This window comes from Strix aluco, chromosome 22 (genome assembly GCF_031877795.1).
Source record: "Strix aluco isolate bStrAlu1 chromosome 22, bStrAlu1.hap1, whole genome shotgun sequence".
NCBI lineage: Eukaryota > Metazoa > Chordata > Aves > Strigiformes > Strigidae > Strix > Strix aluco.
Genome location: NC_133952.1, coordinates 5,783,535 through 5,810,811, shown reverse-complemented (window position 1 = coordinate 5,810,811; position 27,277 = coordinate 5,783,535). Strand labels below are relative to the sequence as shown.

At 46.1% G+C, this 27,277-nt stretch overlaps 1 protein-coding gene across 4 annotated transcripts; it reads left to right on the top strand.

The window, feature by feature from the left end:
* The first annotated feature begins 6 nt into the window (after positions 1-6).
* On the top strand, positions 7-11,123 carry CORT (cortistatin). Of its 4 annotated transcripts, none has more exons than XM_074847905.1 (7): positions 7-1,088; positions 2,879-3,003; positions 3,781-4,540; positions 5,264-5,632; positions 6,067-6,221; positions 7,520-7,615; positions 10,780-11,123. In XM_074847905.1, the coding sequence occupies exons 5-7, from the start codon at positions 6,102-6,104 to the stop codon at positions 10,993-10,995; spliced, it is 432 nt and encodes a 143-aa protein (XP_074704006.1). In that variant the 5' UTR covers positions 7-1,088; positions 2,879-3,003; positions 3,781-4,540; positions 5,264-5,632; positions 6,067-6,101; the 3' UTR covers positions 10,996-11,123. The 4 variants fall into 4 exon arrangements, with proteins under 4 accessions (XP_074704006.1, XP_074704005.1, XP_074704004.1 ...); XM_074847904.1 differs by having other exon boundaries at positions 2,879-3,070; XM_074847903.1 differs by having other exon boundaries at positions 2,879-4,540.
* The last annotated feature ends 16,154 nt before the right edge of the window (positions 11,124-27,277 follow it).

Genomic DNA, 27,277 nt, shown 5'->3' with positions numbered 1-27,277 from the left:
GGTGGAAACAGAGATCCTGAAAGTGTGTTGTGCTTGTCAGAAGACATGCAGAGGCGCTCTGTAGTTGGTCTGACTTCCTCTCTCCCTTGTCTCTAGGGATGACAAGTTACGATCAAAAATAAGCTCTGAAGAGTGGTCCCGTTGCATGTTTTGTGTTGTAACCTGACTGCCTAATGGCTCCAGCTTCTGCCATCCTCCATGCTGCAGAAGTCAGCACCCTCTATCCAAACTATTCTCTAGTCCAAATACTGCCCCTGGTACAGCTTTCCAGGCTGTTTCTAGCTACCCACCTCCCTGCTAGCATCATGTAATTCCTGTCAGTGGCCCCACTCCGTTGCACCATCCTTTTCTTAGTGGCTCTGAGAGCCTGAACCAAGTACTGAGCTCAAGCTGAACAGGCTGGGAGCAGTCGCTAGGTGGCATCAAGAGAAGACAGAAAAGCTTCTGAGGGAGGCTTTTTGGCTTGATAAGAGAAAACTAGAAGGAGCAGACTTTTGCAACAGTTGGGGTTGAGCTTTACCATAGCGCCCTACAAACAGCATAGGTGGTGCAGCCACTGGGTGCCTACAGCAAGTGGCTTCTGTGGTGATGGTACCAACCCTCCTACTTTCTCCTCTTTCTGATGAGACTTACTACTTCTTTCCCAATGCCCCCTTCTACTACCAGTATCAGTACCGCTTCTTTGGGGTCATAAGGGTTTGCAAAGCATTGCTAAGCTGCAGAGGTGAGTCTGAATCTCTTCTGTGTTCTTGTGTTGAGAAGATCACACCCCGTTTGTCTCTTAATTATCTGGGTAGCTGTCTCTTTTCTCCCACAGCTACTGATTAGTTAGGGCTAGTGAGGCATTTTCATTGCTCAAGTCCTGCTCTTTACAGTAAAAATACAAACCAGTAACGGAGGCTGGTTCTAGCTACTCCTCTTTAAATTGCTGTGGGACCTGAACCCCCTTCAGCCCTTCATCCTTGACAGAAAACTACCTCTGGCACATTCTCTCCCCCAAAATGGGAATCAAGACCAGGACTGTAGTCCAGGAAGGCCTTAGAGCAGCTGCCAACTAGTAGCAAGTTCAAGCCTTCCACCCACCCTTGGTGAGTACAACAATGCCCGGGAGGGAAAGAGCTTCCTCAAACCTGTTACTAGCTTCCACGCAGCTAATTATTCCTTCTGTTTCTCTGAGCACTCTCCAAACTTTGTAAATTCACTGAGTGGCCAGTGATAAGAGTAGGAAGATGAGGCTGTTTGCCATCTAAGTCACACACTCTGTCCATAGGGTCCTATATATAGTTTCTGAGTCACTCCAAATCACTGTTCTTTGTAGGCAGTTTCAAATACTTCGTGCCTTGCAATAGTTGAAGACAGAGATCAGTGCCTGAATCAAGCGCTCATTAACAATGCAGCAAGAGTTTGTGCATCTAGAGCTAGTTCCTTCTGAGTGGCTCTGAGCACTTTATGACTGTTAAAGTCACCCCTGTGCCAAGAGCTGCCACAAGGTCTACGTGCCGTTTAACTTGCTAGAATGGTGTGGCAGTTGTCTCTCAGGCAATTGTGTCTGCAGATTGATTATCCCTTCCACAAATGTGTGAGGTCTGAGCTGTTATGCTCCAGGCTGCTGTGGCCAAGGACACCAGGGATTGAAAAGAGACTGGTGATTTGAGTAATACCCAACAGGAGAAAACTAGTGGGGCCTTGTATAGAATTGAGCACGGAACACTTGAAGGCAATCTGCGGTGTCTCCAGGTGGGCAGCTAAAATACTTGAGTAACTTTTCCTGACATTTAGCTAGCTTTTGCCCAAGGCCAGTCGAGCAAGGCTGTTCATAAACAAAGATCCATAAAGATGTTGTTTGTCTAGACATGCTGCAGCCATGTTCCAGCATCTTATTAAGCTGGGAGCATGTGAACAGGGATAGGCTTTGTCCTAAGTAACATACAATGTAATATCAGAGCAGGTGGAGACAAGCAAGGAAACAGCCTGATGGGCTTCAGTACATCAATTGCTTAAGCCTCTTGGCGCCTTTTGAACTGTGTCAGACTCCCTACTCTGTGCTTTACTCATTGAACTAACTCAATTTTTAAAAGTTCAGAAAAGAGCTTAAAAATATTAAGAGAAATCTCTTGCCTGTATTTCTTGAGCCCTTTCATCCAGTTAATTGGCATGAGTGTCATATTCATCCAGAGCTAATGTTAGTGAGGCCTGGCTGAATTATTGATGGAGCTTGGTTGGAGCAAGAGACTACCGAAGTAGGAATGACAATTCATCTTTCATGAGAACAGCAGCCTCAGTAAGCAAACAGTCAAAAAAGTAATAACAAGTGCCACCAAGTTCAGGGAGAGGAAAGTTCCTTTAACAAAACGGTAGGGGAAGAAGAGGAAAAAGTGTGGACAAAAGCATGAAACAGCAGCTCAGGTCTAGCAAGAGTCTGATGAAATGTTGTTAAAAAGTAAGATGAGAGATGTAACCAAGTTAAATACTGAGAAGTCTAGGTGACGCTCTTTCCTGGTCATGTATAGGATGAAGTGCTTTTAAAACATGCAAGAGTTGGGGAATGAGAGCCAGGGAATCTCAATTATAGCACAGCGATGTGTGAGGCAGATAAAGGCGGGGGGATCATCATGAATGTTAGGGATCTCAGCCGCAGGCCTTCCGAGGATGCCAGCTCCGTGACTCAGGGGGTTCAGAGCATGAGGGGTGGGGACAGGGGGCTGGCGGGGACCCCGCGGGAGGGGGCTGCCCTCTCCTTGGTACTGAAGGCTCCGGCAGCAGCCCACGGCCGGGCACCTCTGGGAAGGGCTTCGCTTAACAAAGCTAATTCTGCGTGCTGAGCTTAAGGGCAAGATTATCTATGTGATGACCCCGCATGTGTTTCATCCCCCTTCAGCTGTAGGAGGGGAGTAACCCGAACCCCACACGATCTGGAGCGCGTGAATTCCTGTTTAAAGCTCTCCCAGCCGAGTGATCCCTCCTGCGGTGCTGGCAGTGCAGTCCCATGTGTTAACATCCCCGGTGAGCTCTTGCTGACTGAATCCCCACAAGGCACAGTGCGTGTGCAATCCCTCAGGAAATCTAAATGGTAAAGAATCGTTTCTGTCCAAGTCTCATCCAGCCAATCTTGCCACCAACGGGACAAGTCGGGTGTGACAGAGGTCAGTTTATATGTCAGTAGGTGGTAACCCAAAGCATCCTCAGCCTGCTTCACAGCCAGAAATGCCTCCTACTTGGAGCCAGGCAAAGCATTTTCAGTGGAAAATAAGAGTATTTTGAAAGAGAAGTGTTTCATAGAAAGTAGTTATTTTTGAGGAAGATTTTTGGTGGAGTACCTGAAATGTTTAACTTTGCATGCATTTTGAAATAACAAGGCTTTGAGCATACCACTGGAGCGTTATGCTCACCCTCCCTTCATCCTCCAGCAGTCCCTTTGGGGTCGACAGACAGAGAAGGCAGCGCAACTCCCCCCGCTCTGCCTCCCTAGAGAGCTGCAACAGGCTTGGAGTCATGCGTGCTCTGACAGCAGCATCCCTGCGGTGCTCCCCTCCTCCTCCTCCCTGCACCTGCTCTGTGGCCCTTATCAGAGATGAGTGGGAGCAGTAGGCTCCAGCCCACGCTCAGGCAGTTTCTTCCTTGGGGTTGTTAGATTAGTGCCGATGAAAAGCCGTGGCTGGAACGGCCACCTGCATGCTCCTCGGAGGCCCCTGGGGACCGCAGTGCAGGGAATACTTCAAGCCTGCCCTGATAAATGAGCTGTGATTTCAGGCCCATGAACAAATTGGTTTCCTCTTCCAGGAAGGCTCACAACTGTCAGCTGACTGTTGCTTTATTTATTGCACTGGCCTTTGCAACGAGGGACTCTCGAGGGCAGAGAGAAAGGGTTCCAATGACAGGAAAGCAGAAGCATTTGGACCCTTCCTTCAGCTGCAGCTGAGTGCCTCACCTTTGGGAACCAGACTTTGTTCTGGAAGCCTGATGCAATTCTGCTACGTGCTTCAAGACACGGTGATCTGAACCCAGACCAGGCAACAAATGGGCAGGAGACAGCAAATGTCCAGGCCATAGAGGAAAGCAATTGAGAAATTATCTCATTCCTTAATGTGGCATTTGGTGCCAGACGTAGTCTTAGCTGTTGTATTCCAGCAATGCCCAGTCTTCACTGCTGTACAGACACACTGAGGAGAGGTCAGGGGCCTCTTTCTTAAACAATAAAACCTCTTCCATTGCATGTTGCTTGTGCACCCTTAATCAAAAAGAGATGGAGGTTGTCTTATTGTGACTGCGGAAGCATATTCTGCTGTACTTCTGAAGCCACTCTGCATCTCTGCCGAAGCCAAGCTGTGAGACAAAATCCTTGGATAGCCAGGCCTTTTCAAGTTGCTGTATGCTGAACTTCCTTCTGGAGCATCCCCACCCTTACCAGGCTCCCTGGGATGTGTTCATGGGCATGCTGATTTCAGATAGATCTACCCTCACTGTAAAGTGGTAGAAACCCACTCAGACCATGTGCAACTCCGGACAGAAGAGAACATCGAGGAAGAAGACTTCTAAGTGGGTGAGTCAGATAACAGAGAGAGAAAGTGTCAAGAAGAAATCAAGGAAAGAATTGTCAGAAATGTTTATTCCTCCAAGGCATGACCTTTAGCCTTTCCTGTACAGAGTGACAAGCATTTAAGGGTTGGCAAAAAAAATAATTGGGGCCTTCTTAAAGGTCAGACAGCCAATGAGACAGGGAATAGGGAACAGTAGGAATGAAGAACAATCCTGTTCCTATATATTGAACTCTCCAGTTACTAAAAAGAGCAAATTTTATCACCACAGAGTTATTTTACTTCCTTTGGAAAAGGAGATGGTCAGCAGTAGTGGTAGCAGAACCAGCAGGGTCTCTGCAAAAGGGCCGGAGGACCAGAACTTGAGGAGGATGGACTAATGTAGGGGAAACAACAGAGGCAATGTAAGGAAAGGGAAGGGCGAAGGAATCTGGAAAAGAGATGTCTGATATTGAGGGATGCTGTAGCAGAGCCCAGAGGGAACTTGTTTGGATTTAGAGATCCGGTCCCACTGTGTGCACTAGAGTATGAGTGCTTCGATGTGTCCCTATTCCCCTCCCTCCCTCCCAGCTGGGAAGAGACACCCAGCCTTGCCCAAGCTAAAAGTACAGGTTTTGGCTGCACTGTGCTTGTCTACAGGGCCACAGGCTTGGTGCTGGCAGAAACGCTCTCCAAAGCCAGCCCCCTCAAGAGGTAACAATTATTTTATTACTGCTCTTTAATCCCAGAACAGATTCACGGCAGCCTGGTCACTGTTTACATCCCTGTGGGCCTCCCCAGAAGCTGATCTCTGGCTCAGCACATCATCCCATTTTTGGTAGAAGAGCATTGTCATACTTATGACCCCATTCGCTCAATGAAGCATTATAGAAAACAGCTCATCCAGAAGGCAAAGCTGCAAACAAAACCATATTTATTAGAACAAGCAGTTTGGTTAGACCAGATGGGCCCCAGCATGGAGACCTGGCTGCACTGCTCCTGCTGTCTGTCTAGCTTTTGGGCTAGTAGGCCCACGAGGTTCAGTCCTGCCTCGTAACCACCAGTATGGGATTCACCGCCCACCTGCCTGTCAGCCCAGGCACATCTCACACTCACAGGTACCTGCCCTTTGTTCCCCTTGAGCAACCAAATGTGCTTTCTCCATTTGCTATTCTTCCACTTTTACCTCTCCTGGAGCAAATTGGCTGTGGGTCATTTGGCAAGTCCCTGTGATTTGTCTGCTTGCTGAAGCCTGGTACTTCACTGCTCTCTGTCTCGAGCCCCAGACTGGCTGGGAAGTGTTTGACAGAATCCATTACAAAGGGCTAACAGCAATTCTGATAAACTAGTGAGATCAGTTTAAAAGGAAACAGATAATGCTTCCTCTGAAAGTGCTGCGCGAAAGCCAGCTCTTACAAAGAGGGGAGGGGAGGGGGCATGGAGAAACAATGACATTACAAAGTTTTCTGAGGAAAATTCGTTACTAGAAATTGCTAGATTGTCACCTTTCCCCACAAGTCCTTATGACTCAGAAAAGGTTTTTTCTTTCTAGCTTTCAGGGAGGGAATCCAGCATTTCTTTTCAAATATGCATGGAAGTGATGGCATCTTTTCCCTCAAGAGCATCCAGGGTGGTGTAACTGGCATTAGGAGCTGGATTATTTGCAGGCAAAGCTTCATTGTGCTATTTCCAGGAACTGTAATGTTGGTAAGTGGTAGAAGTGGGGAACAGGTTTTTCTGCCTTCTGCTCTTAGTTCTGCCACAGCATCCCCTTGGCCAAGTCACCTCACTGTGGGTTTATTTTATGTGCTAAATTAGGATAACAATTTACCTTTTGACTGTCGTTTGTTGTTAGGGTCAGAAAAGGACTGACCTGAGGCGAGTTCTTCTGGAGAAAGGGCTAGTGGTGAGATGGGATCTTAGCTCTGTCTCTGCATCTCACAGGTGTGTGACAGTGGATGCCATCCCTGCATGATGGGGACAATGCAAAGCACGTAGCAGTGCTTAATAGCACCTTCTGCTGGCCCACAAACCCATCTCACTGGTAGGACAGCATTTTGGGCAAAGGAAGAAGCATTATTAACTGCTAACCAGAGATCAAAAGTGGTAGGAACTTACTCCAAGCAGCCTGTAGTCAGTGCTGGCATACCATGAGCCTTTTCTGAAGCCTCACTGAGCAGAACAGCTCTAGCTCTGACCAGCCTTTCAGTACTTTAGTTGCCATTTAATACATTTAAACACAGCGTCTCCAAATCAGGATTCACTGTGTTGACCTGTACTTCTGGGATAGGTTCAAGACATATTGAAACAATACTAGGAACAAAAACCAGTGACCTCCAATTTGCTTCCAGGTAGTCTTATGTACATTTGCAAGATAGATTGTATTACTGCATAGCTGCAGCCCATGTCCCCATGTTACCGTAAAGGGAAAGCCAGGCATATTGGCATTCCACAGTGAGATGCATCACTGGATGCAGAGATCCAGATCCAAATACCCCTAGAGCCTGGAGCTGTCTGGACACACAGGCTGAGGGTTCAAGCCCATATCTAGGTACTGGTAGCCAGAAGTTTTACCTCTTCCCTCTGAATCATCCAGCATTGGCCATAGGTTTGTGCAAGCTGGTGGCCTATTCTCTCCAACATTTTTTCCAAGCAGAATTCAGCTAACTAGGAGAGGCACAGATAGTGCCTACAATTTCTCGGACTGAAGAAATAGCATGTTACTGGAGAGTCCCAAATCTTTGCGTCCTCAGTCTCTGCAGGTCTGGCACATGGAAAGCCCAGAGGCACTGAAGTATCCCACTCAAGCAGCCAAGTGTTAACAACCTCTCCAAAGTCTAATTTGCCTTTGATATAGACTTAATTGTTTGCGTCACCCACTGGGCTAGGGGGAGGGCTATAAAAGGGGCTGCAGCCATTGTCTGAGGCAGAAGAGAGCCCAGAAAGAGCTCCCTCTCCCAGTCTTCCTCATTCAGCACAGTAGTCACAGCCTGTACATCATGCAGCTGGTGGCCAGCCTGGTGTCCGTTCTGCTGCTGGTGTGGAGTGTGAGAGCCACTGCACTGCCCGGAGAAGAGAGACTTGCAATACAGAGCACTAGGGTGAGTATAATGCACCCTGGGCAGCAGCTGGGTGAGGTGGGAGCACGCAGAAGCAGGCTGGAGCCAAGGGAGGGTTAATAAGGGCAATTAGGCTTTACCTGATGCAAACAACTCTTCCACCCCTCTATATTCCAAGGCACTATGGCTTCATGCACTGCTGAAGCACAGGCTATTGCTACAGCTTACTAGTCACTTTATTTAGGAAGGGTACCAGGGCAGATGCCAGAGAGCTGCAAAACTGAAGTCTGAGCTAAGCAAAAGCTGGCAAAAAGAACAGAGCCAAGAGGAGGAAAAGGAGAAAATAATATTGCTGAAAGAGTACAGCATGAGAGAATAAAGCAGAGTACTAGGGAGGGAGAGAAAAGATACGTAATTGGTAAAATGATCAAGGGAGATGATATTTTAAATAGGACTCATGGGAAGGACGAATGTTTAAAAGATGGGTTCAGTAGGAAAGTAACAGAGGAATAATAAATGAAGTAATTATATCAGAATAAAATTGCTTTTTCCACAGTAGTATTCACAAGGGGAGTTATACTGACATAGTTCTGCTAGAATAATTACACTCTGAACCAGCACAGCTCTATGCAGTGGCAGAACTTATTATAGCAATATAATTATCCTACCAACTTGCAAAACTCTAATATTATAATGGCTATAGTGCTATAATAACTTTGTTTTGCTGGACTATTACCCTAAGAGGCCAAAGAGGTAGGAAGCAATAGCACAACAAAATCACAAGCAAGTGCTCTGTTCCGCTTGCCCTCGCCCCGCAGTTCTCACCTGCATGTTCTTTGCCATCCCTGATGTTCTGCTGAGCCGTGGTTCCTCACCCCGCACTCTGCCGGTCCGGTTCACAGCTGCATCCGTAAGGCTGCTGTTATTTCACTCCTGCAGAGGAGCTACCCAGAGAAGTGAAGGATCCCAATGTTGGTTTCAAAGGAACTACTCCTTTGTGTGTATCTACATCGGTTTTTCTGTCTTAGCGTTGGCTCCAGCTCATCCATCAGTGTCTTGCTGCTTCAGGAGTGGGCTCACATGCCATTAACAACAAAACTGGCTGCAAGAAAGAAACGTTTGCAGTGTGAGGTGCTAGGGCTAGCGTTCTGTAGAGATCAGGGCTTCTGCAGCTGGCTGAGATTAACCCTTCTGGGGATAACTGTAAACTTTCAGCTGTACATTCTTACAATAACAAATCCAGTACTTAAAAAGTAAACTCTTTCTGGTGCAAATGCTGGGAAAAAAGAAACAAGTTGTAGGGAATAAATTGGTAAATAAGGCTTTGGTAAAAATTAATTCAAGTGTAATGACTCTTAGTCTTCCACACACTGTTGCTTACAAAATAATGATGTAATAGTTATAATGATTCTCTTTGGAGCATTCTACAAACTGCAAAATTGTTAGATACTGATGAACCGATCCCTACAGTCACCACTGCTGTAACTCAGACAGATGTTTTAAGTATGAAGAATACTGGGATTTCATATATAAACCACCATGAAATCCATAACAATGCAAAAGAAAGATCTGCACATTCTGATACACTGATGGATGTAGTACAGGGAGTTGAGCAGGTACCCAAAGATGTGCTGCAACCCACCCGTGCTAAGATCTCTAGCTGCTGCCAAAGAGTCTGGATCTCTTGTAGCTTGGGAACAGCTATAAGCAGAAAGGGTGTTAGCGATGGATTAGTGGAGGGGAAGAGCTCCCAAGTTTCACTAACAGCCACAGCTGATCATGTGTAAGGAATATCCCCTAATAGCAGGCTGAGTTTTGCCTTCCTTACCCCTGAATCTGAAGCTGCTGGCTCTGCTTCGAGCAGGTTATTCCAAAACATAGTGCTTACAGCTAGGAAAGAACCTTATGAGGAAGACATGACCCAGGAGACACATTTAGCTGGGTTCCCCAGTTCCAGTCCATCTCCCAAAGGCTCAAGACATTTCTCTACTTGCAGCGTAGGAGTAGGAATCAGGACAGGCACAAACTGCCTTTTATCTTTTCTTCTGCTACAAACATAGCATGTAATTTTTCTGTGCCTCAGTTTCTCTTGTGTGGAAGCAGGGTTAATTACTAGAGCTAAGAAAGTGATTAAAAAAATCCATAAACTCAGAATAATTGCTGCTGCCTATTTATCCATCTTCTGAGTTGCTCACCAAGTGGTCCTTAGCAAATGCTGGTGCTGACAGAGCCAGCAGATACAGCAGTCCCAGCAGTTAAACATGGCATTTGTGAGAAGTGATGTGGAAATGTGCTTCCAAGATTCCCACCCTCATGGGAAACAGGATCTGTTCCTGTCAAGCCATCTATTCCAGCTTGTCCAGTACCAGCTGCCTCTGCTGATGAGTTGCAGAAACGAGGAATGCTCAGGCAAGAGGTAATTCCTCAGATTTGCTGGATGTAAACTTAAGAGAAACAGGATAACTCACAGCTTGTTACTGACAAAAATCCCTCAAGCCCCAAACCACAGGCTATGCTCTTTCGTATGCTGGTATGGCAGAGGGATGGAGCTCAGCAACTCCTCTTTCATTCTGCCTTCCCCCAAGGTCAGGCTATTGAATATGGGTTCTAGTTCTGGAAATACAAGCTGCCTGTCTCCACTAATTAAATATTTTCTCCAGATACTTAGGACGTCTCTCTTCCCACCAACCCAGCCCTCTCCTTTGTTGCATTTCATTCTCAGCATTTTACGGTGGGTTGCAGCCCCTGGTGTGCTTGATTTAATATTGCCTGGGACTCTCTGCCTCTTCCCTGACCTTCCCACAGCGGATGCCAGGCAGTCAGAGCAGTGACAGGAGCACGGGCTTGCTAGGAGAGAAGGCAGCTTGGCATTCACTGAAATTTAATTAGTGCAGGCAGCAAAGGGACTTTACAGACAATTCATGCTTATTTGTTAGCAGCTCTTTTCCAGTTATAACACGGCACGTGTGCCTCTCCCTATTCAGCTGGCTGAGCTGGACATGGGACTGGAGAAGGGAGGAATGACCTCTGCAGCCACAGATTCCTTGGCTCCAGCACAGCTCTGCCAATGGGAAGGGCACCAGGGCAGGCAGGGAAAGGAGAAGGGACCCCATGGGGGATGTTTGCACCCTGCAACATCCCCCTGCCTTGACGACCGTGGGGGACATGGCCTTCGTTTGTCACCTTCCCCTGCTCTCTGCCCACAGGAACAGAGCACAGTCCGGAAGGACGCCATCCTGAAGATGCTGGCGGGCCTGCTGGACAGCGTGGATGCGGGACGCGAGGCAGCCTCCCCCGACATGGAAGAGGAGGGCAAGCTGGAGGAGGAGCGGGTGGTGCTGGGGCGACTCGCCCAGCTATCGCAGAGGGACCGCAAAGCCCCCTGCAAAAACTTCTTCTGGAAAACCTTCACCTCCTGCTAGTGCTGCCTGGCCTGGCCCTGCCGGGCCGCCTGCCTGTGAACACCCTCCCCTCCCCTTGACTGCCCCATCCCCCGAGCTCCCTTCCTTTTCTTCTCCACCCCTGAGAATAAAGCATGGCGCCTCGGGGACTCGTCTCTGCCTCTCTGCGCCCCGCCGGGCCGGGCCGGGGTGGTGCGGGGCATGCGTGGCTGCACTGAGGGCCGTCAGAGGTGGTGGTGGCGGCCATCTTGTGGGGCAGCCATGGTGGGGGGCGGCCATTTTGGAAAGGGGCTTCACAGCAGTGAGGGAGGGGTGTGTGGCGGGGCTGAGGAGTGGGGAGGAGCCCCGCACTGGGAACAGGGCACAGCCGTCCTTAAAGCTGCTGCAGCTGCCCCCTCAGCCTCTGAGGGACCAGGTGAGTGTGTGGGTGAGGCCCAGGCGCTGGTTGTGCCCTGTGGAGAGGGCCCTCAGTGCTAACCCCGGGTCAGGATGAGGTGCTGTACCACGATTTGGAAAGGATGGTTTGGTCCCAGGCATGTGGGACAGCAGGCCCCTGTCCTTTCCATGCTGGCTGTGACTTGGGGGTGGCTGAGTGAAGCACCCAGGCAGTGCTCCATAGGTGAGGGGTGCAGGGGCATTGTTTGGGGGTGCTAGGAACGTGGGAGGGGGAGATGTGCCCAGAGCCTGGCTCTGGCCCACTTTTGGTTTGCCAGCAGGTGTCTCCACAGCGTGAGGGCTGTATGTGCATCTGAAATGCTGGGCTCTGCATCTGAAGTGGATTGAAATAATCTGGCTGTGACCCTGTGGCCAACAGCTCAGACTCTGCTCTGGTTCTCTCGTGGTTTCTTGGTGTCTTGACATCTTGCTTAAAAAAACAGAAACCACCTGATTTCCGTATCTTCTTGGGTGCCTTTTGCTGTCTGGAGAGTAGTAGGGCCTGCTGTTTTGTTTCTTTTGGCTTGCTGACCTTTTTGAACCTTACTTTTAGAACTGGCAGTAGTGTAGAGATATGAAAGGTAGATATGTTTGAGTTCAGCACATATATTTCTCTGTAAAGGAGACTACTGAGGCCTTGGTCTTGCATACTGGCAAAAAAAAAAAAAAAAGGTATGAAATTCAGTTGCTCTATTTGCTTTAATTCTTAGTATTGACAAGTTGAGTTTCAGAGCTATATTACATTGCTGGGAATGACCAGCTGTACGTTACTGAGCCTGTCTCCAAGGCCTGACTGACCAGTGGTGGGAACTAAAAGGTAGTTATTTGTAGTGGCTTGCTTTTGAACCTTTACATTTTGTTTTTGGAGGCCAGTGACCATGAGGTCGCTCCTCTCAACAGAAGCATTTTGGATTAATCAGCAGCCAGCCTGTTTTCTTACTGTTGAAGTAATGTTTCCAACTCCCTCGCTCTCCCTGAATAATGAGTGATACAACCACTCCGGCACCTAGACAGGCTGGCTTGCCGCTGCCACGATGCTCTGTGTCAGGCTGCATTTTCACTGTGGTGTTTGCTGTAGAAATTTCTGGCTGTGTGTCTCTGGCTTGCAGGAGGAGTTAGAGCCCTGTGGCTTATTTTATTTTTCACTCCATAATGAAAAATAAGATCCTTGCTGGGGGAACTCAGCGACTCAGTATATGGGTAATGGGATATGGAGCTTTCCAACTGTGTTGCCTGGAGCACCCAGCTAGGACACAGGAGACCTGGTTTTATGTCTCACTTTGTTGGCATTTGCATTTTATCATTACCTCCCTTTCAATACCTCAGTTTCCCTGTCTTTAAGATGGGGTGATATCTCTTGACTCTTTTTATAGTTTTTCTTAAGATATGTAGGTGACAAGTGCTGTATAAGAGCTAATTATAGCCATTACTGTTACTAAGACCTGTGTAGCAGTATGAGACCAACCGGGATGCTAGTACATTAGAAGTGTTCTCTAAGAGTTGCCTTTTTATCCAGCACTAAACCTTGTCTGTGATAATAATGTTCAAGACACTGTCTAGTGGAAACAAGAAACACAGCACATGGACATAGGGATTGCCCCTAACAGAGACTGTGTGTTCAGCAAACTGTATGCTGTATTATTTAGTGGTTCCTGGACAGGAGAGTAGCCTGGCTGCTCTCAAGGTTGGAAGTAAATTTGGAAGTTGAACTCTTCTTTCATCCCTACAGATGGTTCCTGCTAACGTAGGCTGAGGCACACTGGCTGAGCACCAAGCAGGAAGTCTGCATCGCCAGTGCACGTGCTGTGGATAGGGGCCAACACAGTTGAGGCAGCTTCTTTCATCAATGCTGAAATCAGTGTTTGAGTTGGATTTAATTTTGCAGTTTCCTTGGTAAGTCAGTGTGCTGAGACTGAAGCAATGTGAGATCCTGTCTAATGACGGCATTTAATATTAGGGAGTGTAGCATGATAAATCAGATTCAGTGGGAGGGGCTTAACGAAGTTTATAAATCACGTCATATATGGGCATTTTCTATTTAAATTTTCATAAAAGAATTGTGAGTCTTATAATGGTGTATGTCAAGTAGAAGGGGGCAAGAGTGTGTTATTTCTTTCTCAGATGCAATAGCCAATGCATTTTAAAATCTTGTCACAGCTCAGAATAATTGTGTGTGTGTATGGGCACATGGATAATACCTGTGAGCTATCTCCAGATTCTTAAAAAAGTGAAAAAGACACATTGAAAAGTAAAAAAAGGAGCTGGAAGGCAAACATTTAAAGTCAGCTAGCACACACAGTGCTGACCTCACCTAATTCAATGCACAGTCCAGTGGTATTCACTGTATTTTTTTATTTTTTTAAACCTCAAGTTAGTTCATACTTATGCATCGAGCTGCAGGCGAGTGAAAAAATTATCAAGGGGACAAGCTCAGCTCTGAACCTACAGCATATTCAGTACCCAGGGGTGACTCTGTATGTGCGTATCTTATCCCATGATAAATGTGAAGTAGTCCAAGGTAGCTTATTCTTCGATGAAAACAATGTAAATCTCATTTAGTCTGAGACCAAAACATGTGCATATGTGGACAGATATGACAGAGGAACTAGGGAGGTATTAATTTGAAATTTAGTACTCTCCACGGTGACTTGCTTGTACGTGCTTTTAGTAGTACAGATCTTGTTTTAATATATACTGTCAGGTAAGCTAGCAGGAAATCAATATGTCACTGTGTGCATTTTCAGCCTCGGACAAAGGAGAGAGTTGCAATCTGACCAGACTTCACAAAAATAACTCTCTGTCTGCAGGTAGCTGGCAAATGGAGTTAAATTTAGTGGGAACACAACAGCACTGCCTAGTCTGGTGATCACATGTCTGTCATTCTTGAACAATGCGTAGCCTGAGACACCTTTAGCATTGATTACAGATACAGCAAATTAAAGTTAAACATAGTATTGCAGGGAGAATGAAGCAGGAGGTTTCACAGGGTGTCTTTTGTCTTATGTTGTTAGCATATTCGGCTCTTCTTAGAAACACTAAATGTGTGTTTGAAAAGCAGTGAGCCCATTTATTTAAAAAAAATTGTGTTGAGGCTGATGGCATATAAGCAGTCAGATACAAACTGGGAAAAGATTAACTGGGTTTGCACTGAGTCAAGTGAATTCTGCTGTTGCTGTTGGTCATAGATCAATGTAGTGGCTCACAGAATGTGTTCTGACAGGATGCTTGTTTTTGACAACCTTCATCTGATAAATTGGTGGTTTAGATAGCAACAAGCTTGACGGCATCCCTGTGACACAGAAGCACTGCTGTTATATATCTTTCTTGGCAGTATGGGCTAGGATATTTGCCTTATGCCTTGGACTTGATGGTGGGAAATACTGATCCAAGACACATTGCTCTGTGTCTTGTTTGAACCATGAGGCCACGTGTACCTCTGCCTGTGGCTCTGCTGACATTCCTGCCACGCTAGGTTTTGGTGAGTGGAAGAATAATACAGGTCAAATAAGGCATTTGTTCACTGTCTAGTTGTTGCTCACTATAAATAGTTTGTTCAGTGACCTTGTTCTCTGAGCTCTGAAAGCTTCTCTTACTTGTGAAGTGGGCTTTGAAGATTTAACTTCACTTAATTCTCTGAGCTCCAGTATTCCCAAACCCCTCAGCAACAGAAGGCTGTAAATGCATTTTATAGTCCATGAAGACTGCTCAGTGAAAGAAGTTAGTACCTTGACCATTCAGAATGTACAGTAGCTTCACGTAAGTCATGTGCAACAGAGGAAATCCTGAGTACAAATGACCTCTTGGTGAATTGGGAGGATGTCTTACACAGTGGATTTTCCTGTCTTTGCTGAACCCTGATAGAACTTGCAGGGATTTGAGAGGAGGATGCCAGGGAGTGAGAGGGAGTTGCCAGAGCACTGTACTTTTTGTGGACTAGGTCAGAAGGACAGGCAGTGTTAATGTGTTGTGCTTTTTGGTGAAACTGTATTGAGGAGGTCTGTATGCTGTAAATGCCTGAGAGATGGGAAATCAGAAGGTGCGCTCTGCTGTTCCAACAAGGATTTGAGAGATGGAAGTGAGACAGGAGCTAATGGAGAACAGCACGCTGCTGTTAATCAGCTTGTGTGAATAAGCCCTCTGGAGAAGCTTGGGGATACAAGCAGAGACTCTAGAAGCTGTCAGCCTGTAACCCAGACTACTGAGGAGCAGCTGTACCCTATGCAGAGGGAGATCAGTTTAACTACCTGTGCTGAGCCTGTGAGCCGCCTTGTAACAGGCATGTCTGATCTGTGTATTCCTCCTTGCTAACTCCAGCACCTTTGGAGCTGACTGAGCGCTCTCTCTTAGATTTGTATCTCATTTTGCAGCCTTGGGAGGGAGATACCAGATGAAAAAAACCCAGCGTTTCAGTCCCTTAGGATAGGAGCTTTGGAGAGAGCTGTTTGAATCTAGATTCAAACCTTCCAGCCTGTCTGCTTCCCACTTGTTAAAATTGTATAGGGCTCATAGAAAGTCTCAGAGGAAGCATTTGGGAGGTGAAGGAAATCTGAACAACTCAAATCTGTGTCTTCTACCTCCCTAGAGAATGTCTTAGTCTTAAGTGGTAGGCTGGGCTGAAAGAGGGTTGTTGTCTAGCAGGACCACAGCACACAAGGGAATAAGTAGCTGTGCCAGAGGAGAGCATACTGTTTCCCTGGGCTTGGGGCATTCAGCTGGGAATGAGGAATTTCTGTTCTAGCAGTACCTTGGGGACCTGGAGGACTCTTGTTTTAAACTAATTAATGTTTAGTGTAAAAAAAAAAGAATAAAATTATAAGCAATGTTTACAGCTGGGGCCTTGTTGAATTTGGCTTGAGGTCAGGCCCACTTCCTATTGTAAGATTGCTGGTTAGGCAAGTCTGCTGTTCAAAATGTCTTCAATTTCACTGGGCTGTGCTTGGCTGGTGTATTTTAGTCTCTTCTTGACAGAGAGGAAGAAGCCGAGGATTTATGGCTGTGGAAAGCTTGCTACTCCTGGTTTGTACATTCCAGAAATTGTCCAGGAGACTTTTGGTCCCTTAGATGATGGTTTGAGAGTCCATCGTTGTAGACGCATTGTAGCTTTGGTCACTGGTGCATACAAGGAAGAGTCTTCAGATGTGGTTGATTTTGCTGTGACTTTATGTATTTGAACAAGAGCAGATTGTCTAGATAGCACTGGGTGTATTGGTCTGCATTAGTTAGTGAACCTAGCCCAGGCAGCAGCTTAATTAATAGAGAAAGGGAGAGTATTTCTGTGATAATATTTTATACAGAGCTTTTAACTCTTCCAGTTGGAACAAGACTCTGTGCAGGGAGTCCCCTGCTTAGAGTGAAACCCCGAGGTCAGGACATGTCTCCACGTAAGCCTTTTTCACTCTGAGAGCTCTGCCTCTGTCCTTGGCCTTGTGCTGCTAATCTAGTCAGAGGTAAATCGGTCCCATGGTGAGACGTGCCCTGCCAGAAGCTTAGGTGCAGGTGTACAGACAGGGAGCTGCAGCTGCCTAAAAAGCCATGGATTTGCACTTTAGGAGCCCGGTACCATGGGGAGCAAACAGCAGTCTTAGTGCTCTAAAATATTGGCTTGCAAACAATGTTCATCTTCATCTATGAACTGATGAATTTACCCACTGCTGGGAGCCAGCGGGCTGGAAAGTGCTGTATGATTGCTCTTCCGAAAAGGATAACTGAACCCTGTTCTGTGCTGGAAGGCAGCTTGTCATGCTGTGGGACAGAGTGGGCTAGAAGCAGAATAACTGAGAAGAAATGCCACTGGTGGCCATTTGCTCCATTCCAGAACAAAAATGGGAATGTCTCCATATTGCAAAGCTGTCTCAATAGTGTGTGACTCAGAAGCTGTGTGAGAGTGTACATAAACCCAATAGAGGGAGGTAAGGGAATGTCCTCTCTCCCTTTAACCATTTAGTCACAGGTGGGCTTGCATTTTGTCAATCTTCTTATGTTATTAATGTGGCTTGGTATAAAATACGAGATTACTGAGTGTTATTACTACAAGGAGAAAGTGACTGTGCATATCTGTATCTGCATATTCTTCTTTTCAGATGAGTAGTTGCTTCCATTTTTATTTAACTAACAGTTTTCATGAAGGAGTCCTCGTGAGATGATCCACCTTTGCCACCATCCTTGTGCATCAAACAAGAATGATCATTCCTATTTAACAGGAGACAAACCAAAGTCCCGGCCAATGGATCAAAGTTCCTGCGGGAAGCAAGCAGGAGGATGGGGACCACAATCCAGGAAGTCTCTTGGGACACAAGATAATGGCTATGTCCAAATTACTGCACCTGGGGAATCTTCACTTGGTTCTGGTGTCTCCACCTTCGAGAAGTCACAGCCCCAAGCAATGCTCTTGGTGGAAGCAACGTGCTTGAGAACAGCCCATCTGTGTCAGCTCCTGTATCAGTTGCGGGATCTAGGCAGGCAGAGAGACAGGTTAATATGTTTCCTGTTTCTGTAAGCCCTCTTCTGACAGCTGGTCAGTTCTGGCTGCAGGCCTTCGTAGCTTCTGAATGACAGGCCATAAATCAGAGCTGGCACTTAAAAGAAGAATTGTAATGAAGGCTGAGAGATTTGAGGAGAATCGTTTTCCTGAGTCCCATCCCATTTTCTAATGGGCAGATACAGACACTTGCCCTGTCCCTCAGAAGCATTTAACTAGACTTCACCTCTCTGGGAAGATAGACTGCCTGGTAAATGAGATGTCATGGGCAAACACTGCCCTAGCATTAAGGGGATTATTTCCAAATTATTTGAAAAGACTTAGCATGAGTGCAGAAACCATAAATAACAAGGAGCACTTTGGAAATTTGGAGCCAGCCTCCTGAGCCCTTGGGAACTTCCCAGGGCAGAGTACAGACACGGAACACAAGGAAGCTCCATCTGCTAGAGGAGGTGCTGCAGAAGGAGTGGGTCACCAAAGCAGTCAGCAAAGGGAAGGTCGTTCTGTGTGGCTTCCCAGATCTCTGTGGCAATTCAGGCTGCAACTGAGTCCTCTCTAGTCTGCGTGGAATTGAGTATGAGGTGCCCCAGGCTGGCCACCAAGAGCAAGTTAGCATAAGTGGTGTGTGAAATGCTCTTTGTGAAACATTGCTAGGCTATAGGCTTGCAGTGGCAACTTATGGCAAGGACACTGGCCCAGGATACAGATGGCTCCCATCTTGCAGCAGATGTTTGCCTACTTCATACCTTAACTCTGCACATTTGTTGGTGGGTATATGGTGCTACACTGGTGTCATCTAAAAAATGAGCTTTGTTTTCCCACAAATTATGTGGAAGTGTTTGACTTCTCTGACATTTGGCCTCTGCTTGTACACGTTTGTTCTTGGAATACAGATATTATTAACAAGAAGAATTACTGGAAGAATGAGGAGTCCTGCTGGGAAATAACCCTTGATTGCCATGCCCATTGCACAGTCCCCTCAGTCATGTGTTCTCACGTGTGGCTGTGGAGGCTCCTTTTGCTGTGTCTGCACAAGGCTTTCCTAATAAAAAAACAGTTGTTTAATTTATCATTACTATCTGTATTGCAGGAGGCAGTACGGTCCCTCAGCTGAGGCTGATTCAACAGCCAGTCAGGCCTTATTTTAATGCACCCAAGAAAATGCTGCTTCTCATGCTGAAGATCTTTCAGTATGAGTAGAAGAGATGAGATAGAGGAAGAAAGTGAGAGAACATGCTAAAACCATCAGCAGAATAGCAGTACTAGAATATGACACTGGTCTGTAGACTTCCAGATCTGGTTAAACTGAAAGTTTGCAACTTCGAATTTCTAACCTGTCTGAAGATTGCAGTGTATTAGGGATGAATATTACAGTGATACAAGAATAAAAACCTCACAGTCTTTGGAGACTTTCTTAAATGAAATATGTTTCAAAGCAAAAAACCATTTGGTCCATCTGTGTCCCATTACTAAGCCGGGGCCGTCATCCATTTTCATTAGACAGGGCCTGAGCATGTGGGTGGGGACAGAGGCCCAGGCAGCTGCCCTGGACACCAGGCTAAAAAGCACCATATGGAAAAGCCTAATGTATGTTAACAGGCATCAGAGACCAAAATTGAAAGAATAATGGCCCATCCACATGCGGTAGCCTCAATGAGACAAACTCTCAGCACCAATCTGTCAGCTGCAATTTTGGGTCATTACAGTGCTGCTAAGCAGAGGCTAACAGACAAGTTAGAGTAATCGGACTTCAGCAAGAATAATTCTTCCAGCCGTGCTAGCACTCTGGCTCAGTTTCCTCCTTGCTAACATATATCAAACAAAATATCTTCCTTTCCTCAGGGATTCTTCCTACTGGGCCTCAGGGGATCCCAGCCAAACATTTAAATTACATGCAATGATCTTTTAATTTGCTGGCTGCTTGGTGGCTCTGTATTGCTCTTGCCACTTCAGATAAACACATGCTATAGCAGCACTGTTTCCCTTTTGCCTGCCCCACAGAGGTGTACCTGAAGTATTTTCATTTTGACCCCCCAGAGTTTCTTCTTTTAGTTTTAACTGTTAGCTAGGGGAGGCTCAGAGCTTGACTAGAACTGTTAAGTACTCTGTGCTGTGAGTGCCTTGGCGTTCAGGTTAGAATCCAGGTTAGATCCAATGTCCTTGTACCAAGTTAACTCCTCATATAGCCAAATGATTTTGTTTGTCTTTCCAGTGGAGCTGAGCATCGATGGAGCAAAGTAAGCTCTTACAACTGTTTGGTGACTGGTGGAAGTCACTGGCAGATATTATGGCTGGGGCAATTTAGGATGTACTTTCATAGATTCTGTGCCATGTTATAGCTCTGCCTATCTCTAAAAAGCAGATTTTTCTGAGACTGAATATGGTGCTGTGTTGGCACAAGCTCACTCCTCCTTTGTAATGCTTCTGTTTAATTGTGTTTTGTTGAAAACTGTATTTAAAAGCTGTTACTTTCTTTTCGCAGATTCCCTCTATTGTTCAAGTTTTAGTCGTGACTCCCGCCGAAAATTCAGTGTTGTGGATTTCACTGATGGTGTTGAAAAGTGAGGAGCAGGAAGCCCAAGTAAGTGCCCCACTCATTTAAAAGACAAAATTAAATTTCTCTGTGAAACAGTAGCAATCTCGCCTCAAATCCAAGTGTTTGACATCACCCAAAGCAAAAGCACACAGGAGCAAAGGATGTGTTGCTGGTTATTGCTCTGTGAAGATTTCTGTGAGAAAATCAAAAATGAGCAAAGTAGCTGAGGAGTAAAGTGTCCGTGCAGCACAGACTCTTGCCCTGCATTTTGGTGGGCTTGTTTGTTTTTTTTTCCCAGGGGCAAGAAACGAGAGCTTTAGGGTGGAATTCTGACAAAAGTGAGCTTAGATCTAGACCAAAAGACACTGTTCGGTTTGAACACTTCCACTTCTTTTGGACAGAAACAGATTGGACATTCCTGCCTTAAAAATAAGATAGATGAGGCCAGTCTTTGTAAAAGGCAATGCATCTAGAAGGTACCTTGCTTATCCCTAATTTCTCTTTCAAAGAGAGGAGAACAATCAGGGATCCAAGACTTCTTTGAAGGGGGTGCAATTTGAAATAGTTGGGAAAGGCATATTATTCCATGGAAGTGGTAAGCAAAAGTTTAGCACAGCTGGTTGCTTGCTAGGTTTGGGTTTTTTTCCTGGAGTGCTACAGGCATTTTAATATACAGGTTCTGATTGATGCAACTGTTGGGTCTGACATGGCCTTCAATCTGTTTTCTCCAAGGCAGGAATGAGGTTGTGTGTATTCAGTGAGGGATTTAGCCAGAGGTAAGATTTCTCCATTTCAGTGTATCAAACTAACTCTTTAATGTCTGAGCAGTAGCTCTTATTCTGGGAGTACTTTGGACTGGCTTTACTGTTTATCTAGATCAGTGGGGTAATAGCTGCTCTGTTAGAAAAAATTGAGGTTATGGACAGTTGCAGAGGAAGAGAAATGGTGAAAAATGTTTTTGAGTTGAACAGGGATGAGTAGAAAATGCATTTGTGTGTATAATATGGACAAGGAGCCTGTTGCAAGTGGGTTTAATGAATTTACCAGTCCTAATGCTGTTGAAACCTATTCTTCAGCATGTTTCTCAGCATCTCCCTCTTCCTGAGTGGGGAGGGAGCCTCAAGAATTTACTGTCTCCTCCAATTCCAGTAAGTTATACATTTGGGAGGTGCATACAGTTCTTCACAGTGTTAATTATTGCATGTAGAGGAAGAGCAGTCATGGGAGAAGAGAGAAATGAAAGGGAGATGGAAATAAAGACAAGCAGCCAAACTGACTTGCAAAGGCAGATCTTGTGCTCTCAGCTGAGAGCAACTTGTCTGCTGTGGTTTTGGTGTGGAAGATGAAGTCTGGGTTCCCCTTCTTTGAAAAACTGGGGCTTCATCCCAAACTTAGTGATGGTCGCTGTGCTCTGCAGACTCTGGTTCTGCAGATAGGAAAGGGTTTAAGCTTCATTTAAGAAAGGATGTAACAGTGGAGGATTATATGGAAACTCCAGCAGGAGATGGATATCGTTCTTCTACCAAGCTCGCTTTTCAGTTTTCCCTTGACAGAGAATGATTTTGGAGAGAGACTACTGCTGAAGTGGATCCTTTTGTTGGAGACTGTGCTGGAAGGAATGGCACATGCTAATAGCCTTTTTGAAGCTGGCAAGTGACTTTCCAGGCCTTCCAGTCATCGTGGCAGGTGTGTAACCCCAAACTGTTCTCTCTAAATGAGATTGTCATTCCTGGGTGCTGTTTTGGGAGCTGAAAAGTCTCTTAATTACTTCTCAGGGCCAAGCTGCTTGCTGAATTAGGTAATGATAGGTTCAGGCGAGGCTTTTTATTAGCCTCACTCTATTCACAATAGGGAGTTCCTGATGGCCTCATCCTTGGTTGCTCTTTGTATCGTCTAATACAGAGATTTGTTGTATTTTTCTTGCCTTTTTTTTTGTGTCACCCCTGCCTTCCCTGCTTTGAGACTTCACGTTGGACAACAGCTACACGTTAGACATGTGTTATTCACCCACCTCCTTTGTTCCTCTTAGCTGTTTGGAGGCAGGCTTACCGAGGAGAGTGTGTTGGCTGTGCCTATAACATTCATAGCATCTTTGCTTGGAGAGAAGACAGCACTGTATTTCATAGCTTTGGCTCTAGCTGTATCTGAATTGTAACCAAATTCTCTTCCCAGCACAAACAGCTGCTCCAGTGAAGTCACAGACTTGGAGCCAGCCCAGCAGACATGCTGCAGCTACCAAGGATGTGGGCGGGAGCTAGACAGTAGCTTTGTGAGCTAGTTCAATTTTTGAGAGCCAAGCTAATGGGACTGGGAAGACAGGCAAGGGGAAAAGAGATTCTGGCCTGCGCAGTTCTTACGCTGTCTTCCCCATGGCAGAGTGGGAGTTTTTTCCAGGAGAAGGCAGAGTAATGTGACCAGCATCTCTTGTGTGCTGTCATATTCTCTTCCCAAGGGGATGAGTGCGTGCAGTGCGGGGGTTTGCCCTGGAATTTGTTTAGTCACATGCGTGAATACACGCACATACATCCATGCAGTGATTGAAATGCGCTGGCACACCTGAAAATCATGTGCTGTTGGATTCTGCAGCTGTGTAGTTGAACAGAAGTTATACAGGTATTTACACATTATCATTTTGAGTGTGTACACATACAAAATGTATAAATTGTGCGTGTGGTCTTTGACGTATGCATGCATACATACACACACACACACATGTTCAGAGACATGTGCTGTGTGGTCTTCCTGGAGAGGTCATGTTTCACAGCCTGAGACCAGCCCCAGACAGGTGACAGTTACCCTTGGTTTTGAGAGCTCTGTTCATGCCAGAGGAGCAAAGCTGTTGACCACTATCTTCACCCCAAAGTTTTTGTTATCTTCCTAGACAATTTGAGCTCAGATCTGAGAGCTTTCAGATGAGGATGACACTGTAGAATTGCACTGGCTGTTCTTTGGAAGTCAGTTAGTGCAGGGTAGAGAGGACAAGTCCAGTGAATTTTTGCTGCTGGAGAAATGTGCTTTAGCATTCCGAAGAAGCTGTAGTCCATCTCTGCAAACAGAATGTAAAACAATGAGGTAGCAGTAGACAGCATGGGAAGGAGGAAAGCGTGCCCTAATGGAGGAAAGTATCTTGCCCCATTGCATGAGTTTTCTCTGCCTGCTATTTTTCCCCTGGCAAGATTATTTTTTCCTGTTTCCCAGCAGCCAGGCTCTTCCCCCTGCCCCACTCCATGCTCTGCTTGCTCCATATGTGTGCTTGTCTCTTGATGTCAGTCACGCTATTTGATTTGTAATGAGGAAACAGAACGCCTTTTCCTCTGCTGCGTTTGCTCCCCCCAGTCCTCTGAACCCCTCAATGCAGGAGGATTGGATTTAGCCACGGAACAGCAAGCATCCAAGCAATCTCTTAGGACTCTGCAGAGGCAGCTGGCATTTGAGAAATAAGGGGCAGTGGGGAGCAATGTCTTCAGGGATCACAGCAAGCAGCTATTGCACTCGTTTGCTCTCCTGGTTTGTGACGCAAGGATAGCTACTGCTATGTTAACTGACTGCAGTGTCTCATCTTGGAAGACAGGAAGGCCTGTGCATGCTTTTCCTCCAGTCGTTAACCAGCCTCTTGCTTTGGCACTGTACCTGTGTTTCGGACCTGGAGGCATGTTCAGATGCTCACTGTCCAGCTTATTACACCTGAAACATCTGGTCCTGACTGTGATCAGTCATAGTAGTGCTTTTCATGGAATTGCTGTCACAATGCAGGAGTTGCCTTTCAAAGGCCCAGAGATGCTTTTCTCCCCCAGCACAAGATGATTTTCTGAGGCAGTGTGTGGTTTTGCATCTGAGAATAGAGCTGTCTGGGACTTCTTTGATTAAGTGGATGTGGGGCTGTATTGACTTCATTTTTACAGGATCTCAGAGTTTGTCACAGCTGAAACTCTTTCTGCAGAAACATTGCTTTGGCAGAATTTACCTCAGATAACATTTTTGCAGTTTCAAAACTTGGGGTCAGAGGGAAATCTGAACTGAAGAGCTACCCAGAACTTAGACTGGATCTCACACAACTTTGGTGAAGGCCATAGCTGCACAGCTGGTGTCCAGCCTTCTCAGCTTTTCAGTTGGGTCCTCCTGCTGTCTGGTTTTGCAGGGGAAGTGGAGGTCAGGTCTCTGGATCTTAGTGGTACCAGCCTGAGGGGCACTGTGTTGGCCGAGCAGCTCTGCTCTTGCTGATTTATTCGTGCCTGTCTTAGCTGCCTGCACTTGCTGTTGCTACAGGGGGGATTTGAAACCTTTCCTTGACAGACCTCAGCGTTGAATAGTAAAAGCATATTCTGAGAGACTGTACAGGGTCTGAGGGAGAGTATGGGCTCATATGAGGTCTCTCCAATATCTCTGTGTCATTCCATATTCCTCCATTCCACAGAAGATTTTCTTTTTTTCAAGGGGAAATCCTTTCTTTGAACCTTGGCTTTCACACATGGTGGTTCTCTTGAAAATTGATGGCTTGCCCTCAAGCATGGAAGGAGACAGGGGCACAAGAAGACAGCTGGGCAGGCTTCTCACGAGGCATCTGTCATTTCAGGTAACACCAAGCTTTGTGAAGTGGATCAGTAACTCGGCAAGTTACAGAGCTGGAAACTGCATGACATGGATGAAGTCCACTCAGCCTTCAGGCTGGCTTAGTACTGTGTGGACAAAAGGGAAATTGTGGACAGGAGGAGCATCTGTGGGGCCTAAGGTTAGCTATCACAGCGCTCTCAAGATACTGCTGCACCTGGCCAGCTGATGCCCAGCAGCCTTTTGGAGGTGGAAGGTTTCTGGGCAAAGAAATAGGGACTTTTTTGGCGTTGTGTCAGGTGCTAGGGACTAAAATCACAGCAGTTTTGTCTCTCCACAGACCGTGCCAGAGGAAAGCCAATATGTGCACCAAGCATTCAGTTTCTCAGTCTCCAGGATTACAATTTATTAAATCAGCTTTCTTATTTCAGTGCTATGCGGCAACCATCAGCTTCAGGGGCCTCATCAAATTCTGGGGCTGTGAGAAACTTTTCAGACTTAAGATCAGAATTGTCTCTCTATGCCTCTGCTACTGAACTGAGCAGGAAGCCTGATGTGGGATGCTTCTGGAAGTATTTATGTCTGTGGGAATCAGGCACCAGCTGGTTAGGCACAGATTGATTTTTTGCAAAATTTTCCTTCTCTTCCCTTGTTTCCAGCCAGTATAAAGACCACATCTTGCATGTGTTGATAGGATCGTTTTAGCAGCTAGTGGCCCATGGGAAAAGCTAGTCCTCTCTGGGTTCTTGTCCGTTAACCATGCCTGTAGGTACTGCTGCTATGCAATTAATTATTACTGCTACTGGTTTCTCCTTCACTTTTATTAAATGATATTTTCTGTTTGCAGTCTGCTAAATGGTTTGTTGGCTTTAGATTTGTTCATGTAATAACTCCTGCTTTCCTGCCAGCACCAACTTCACTGCCTGGGGTAACGATTTTTCGGCTGTTCAAAAATGAGTATCAAAAGGTGTCCATTTAATTACAGGATATGTTAGTATAAATTCCCTGCATGTGCATTGCAGTAGTCCATTCCCTGCTGCAAATCAGTTTTCCTGCTCTTTGTCCATTTTTCTCAGAGAGGAGGTGGGACCTAGGTTCAGCATTAACATACCTGGCTTTTCACCCTCTATAAATTTAGGCCTATCTGTATGTGCTGGAATAGGAGTTTTGTGGGAAACTTAAATGACTTGGAAAGAAGCAGTCTGCAGGCAGTGGAATTAATAAAGCTTTTATGTCCTATAGTGCTGGCTCTCCCAGTTGAATTCCTTGCGGTCTTACAGTGGTGTGACATCCCTCTGTGGATCCACAAATGTTTAAAGAAATTTGAGTTCATTTTTCAGTTTTTTCCTCAGAGAATCCCCAGTAATAGGATTTCATTTTTTTCTCCATCTGCCTGTCTCCATTAGACTGATATCCTTGAACTGCTACTTTTCTGCCAAATTGGGTAGAAATTAACTGTTGGGCTTTTAAAGTTAGTAAGCTAGGTTACACAGGCAGATGTGAGCACAGAGGATTTTTGTCCTGTTTCTATAGCAAGCCAGGTTCAAAAGACAGAAATTATTAAGTATGCCTTTTTACCTTATGGGTGTTCCAGGATGGGCAGGATAAAAAGCAACCCATGTGTATGAACAAGGCATGGAGCAGGTTTCAGTCAACACAAGCTTGCACTGGATTGAAATGTGCAGCTGAGAGCTGGAAGACTTTGACATCTCTTAAACTTGTGCCTGTGTGCGCTGTAGTGGTGTGTCACCCAACTATTCCTGTCCCGTTACACGGAGCCATCTAACCAGGCTCACTCGCTATTCTGAAATCCTGTAGTGTGCCCCATTATTTTGTTTTCAACACCTTCCTGCTCTGACAATGAAAGAAACTACTTCCAGTAACATGCTGTTTGCGTTAAGAGTAATTGTACATCAGTTGGTTAGAGGGAAAGAGCATTGCCCAGTTCCCCTCACTCCCCCACACAGACACTGTCTGGAGCCACTCTGTACCTCCTCCCACTGCCTGCCTTCCTGCAGAGCTGTGCTACTACGGGTCCTTCCAAGAGCCTGCAGCATTCCTAATCCATCCGCTCCATCTCTGTCTGCCTTTCCCTGTCATAGACTGAGGCCTCATGCGCTAAACACAAGCCTGGTTTTTAGTAATTGCTCTTCCCAGAACTCAGCAGGCTGAAGGGGGTGGAAGGGCGATAAACATCAGAGTTCAACATCCAGACAAACACAGCAGAGCACACACAATAAATACATCCGCCCCCAAATGCAAATACATCAGAAAAGATTCCTGCCCCAAGGCTCAGAGCAGAGCAG

Excerpts from the sequence above, each read along its gene's own strand:
- CORT (XM_074847905.1), top strand. The coding sequence starts at position 6,102 with ATGCATGGAAGTGATGGCATCTTTTCCCTCAAGAGCATCCAGGGTGGT. Across the intron at positions 6,222-7,519 it reads TTCCAGGAACTGTAATGTTG|CTGGTGGCCAGCCTGGTGTC; the intron begins GTAAGTGGTAGA and ends TACATCATGCAG. Across the intron at positions 7,616-10,779 it reads TTGCAATACAGAGCACTAGG|GAACAGAGCACAGTCCGGAA; the intron begins GTGAGTATAATG and ends CTCTGCCCACAG.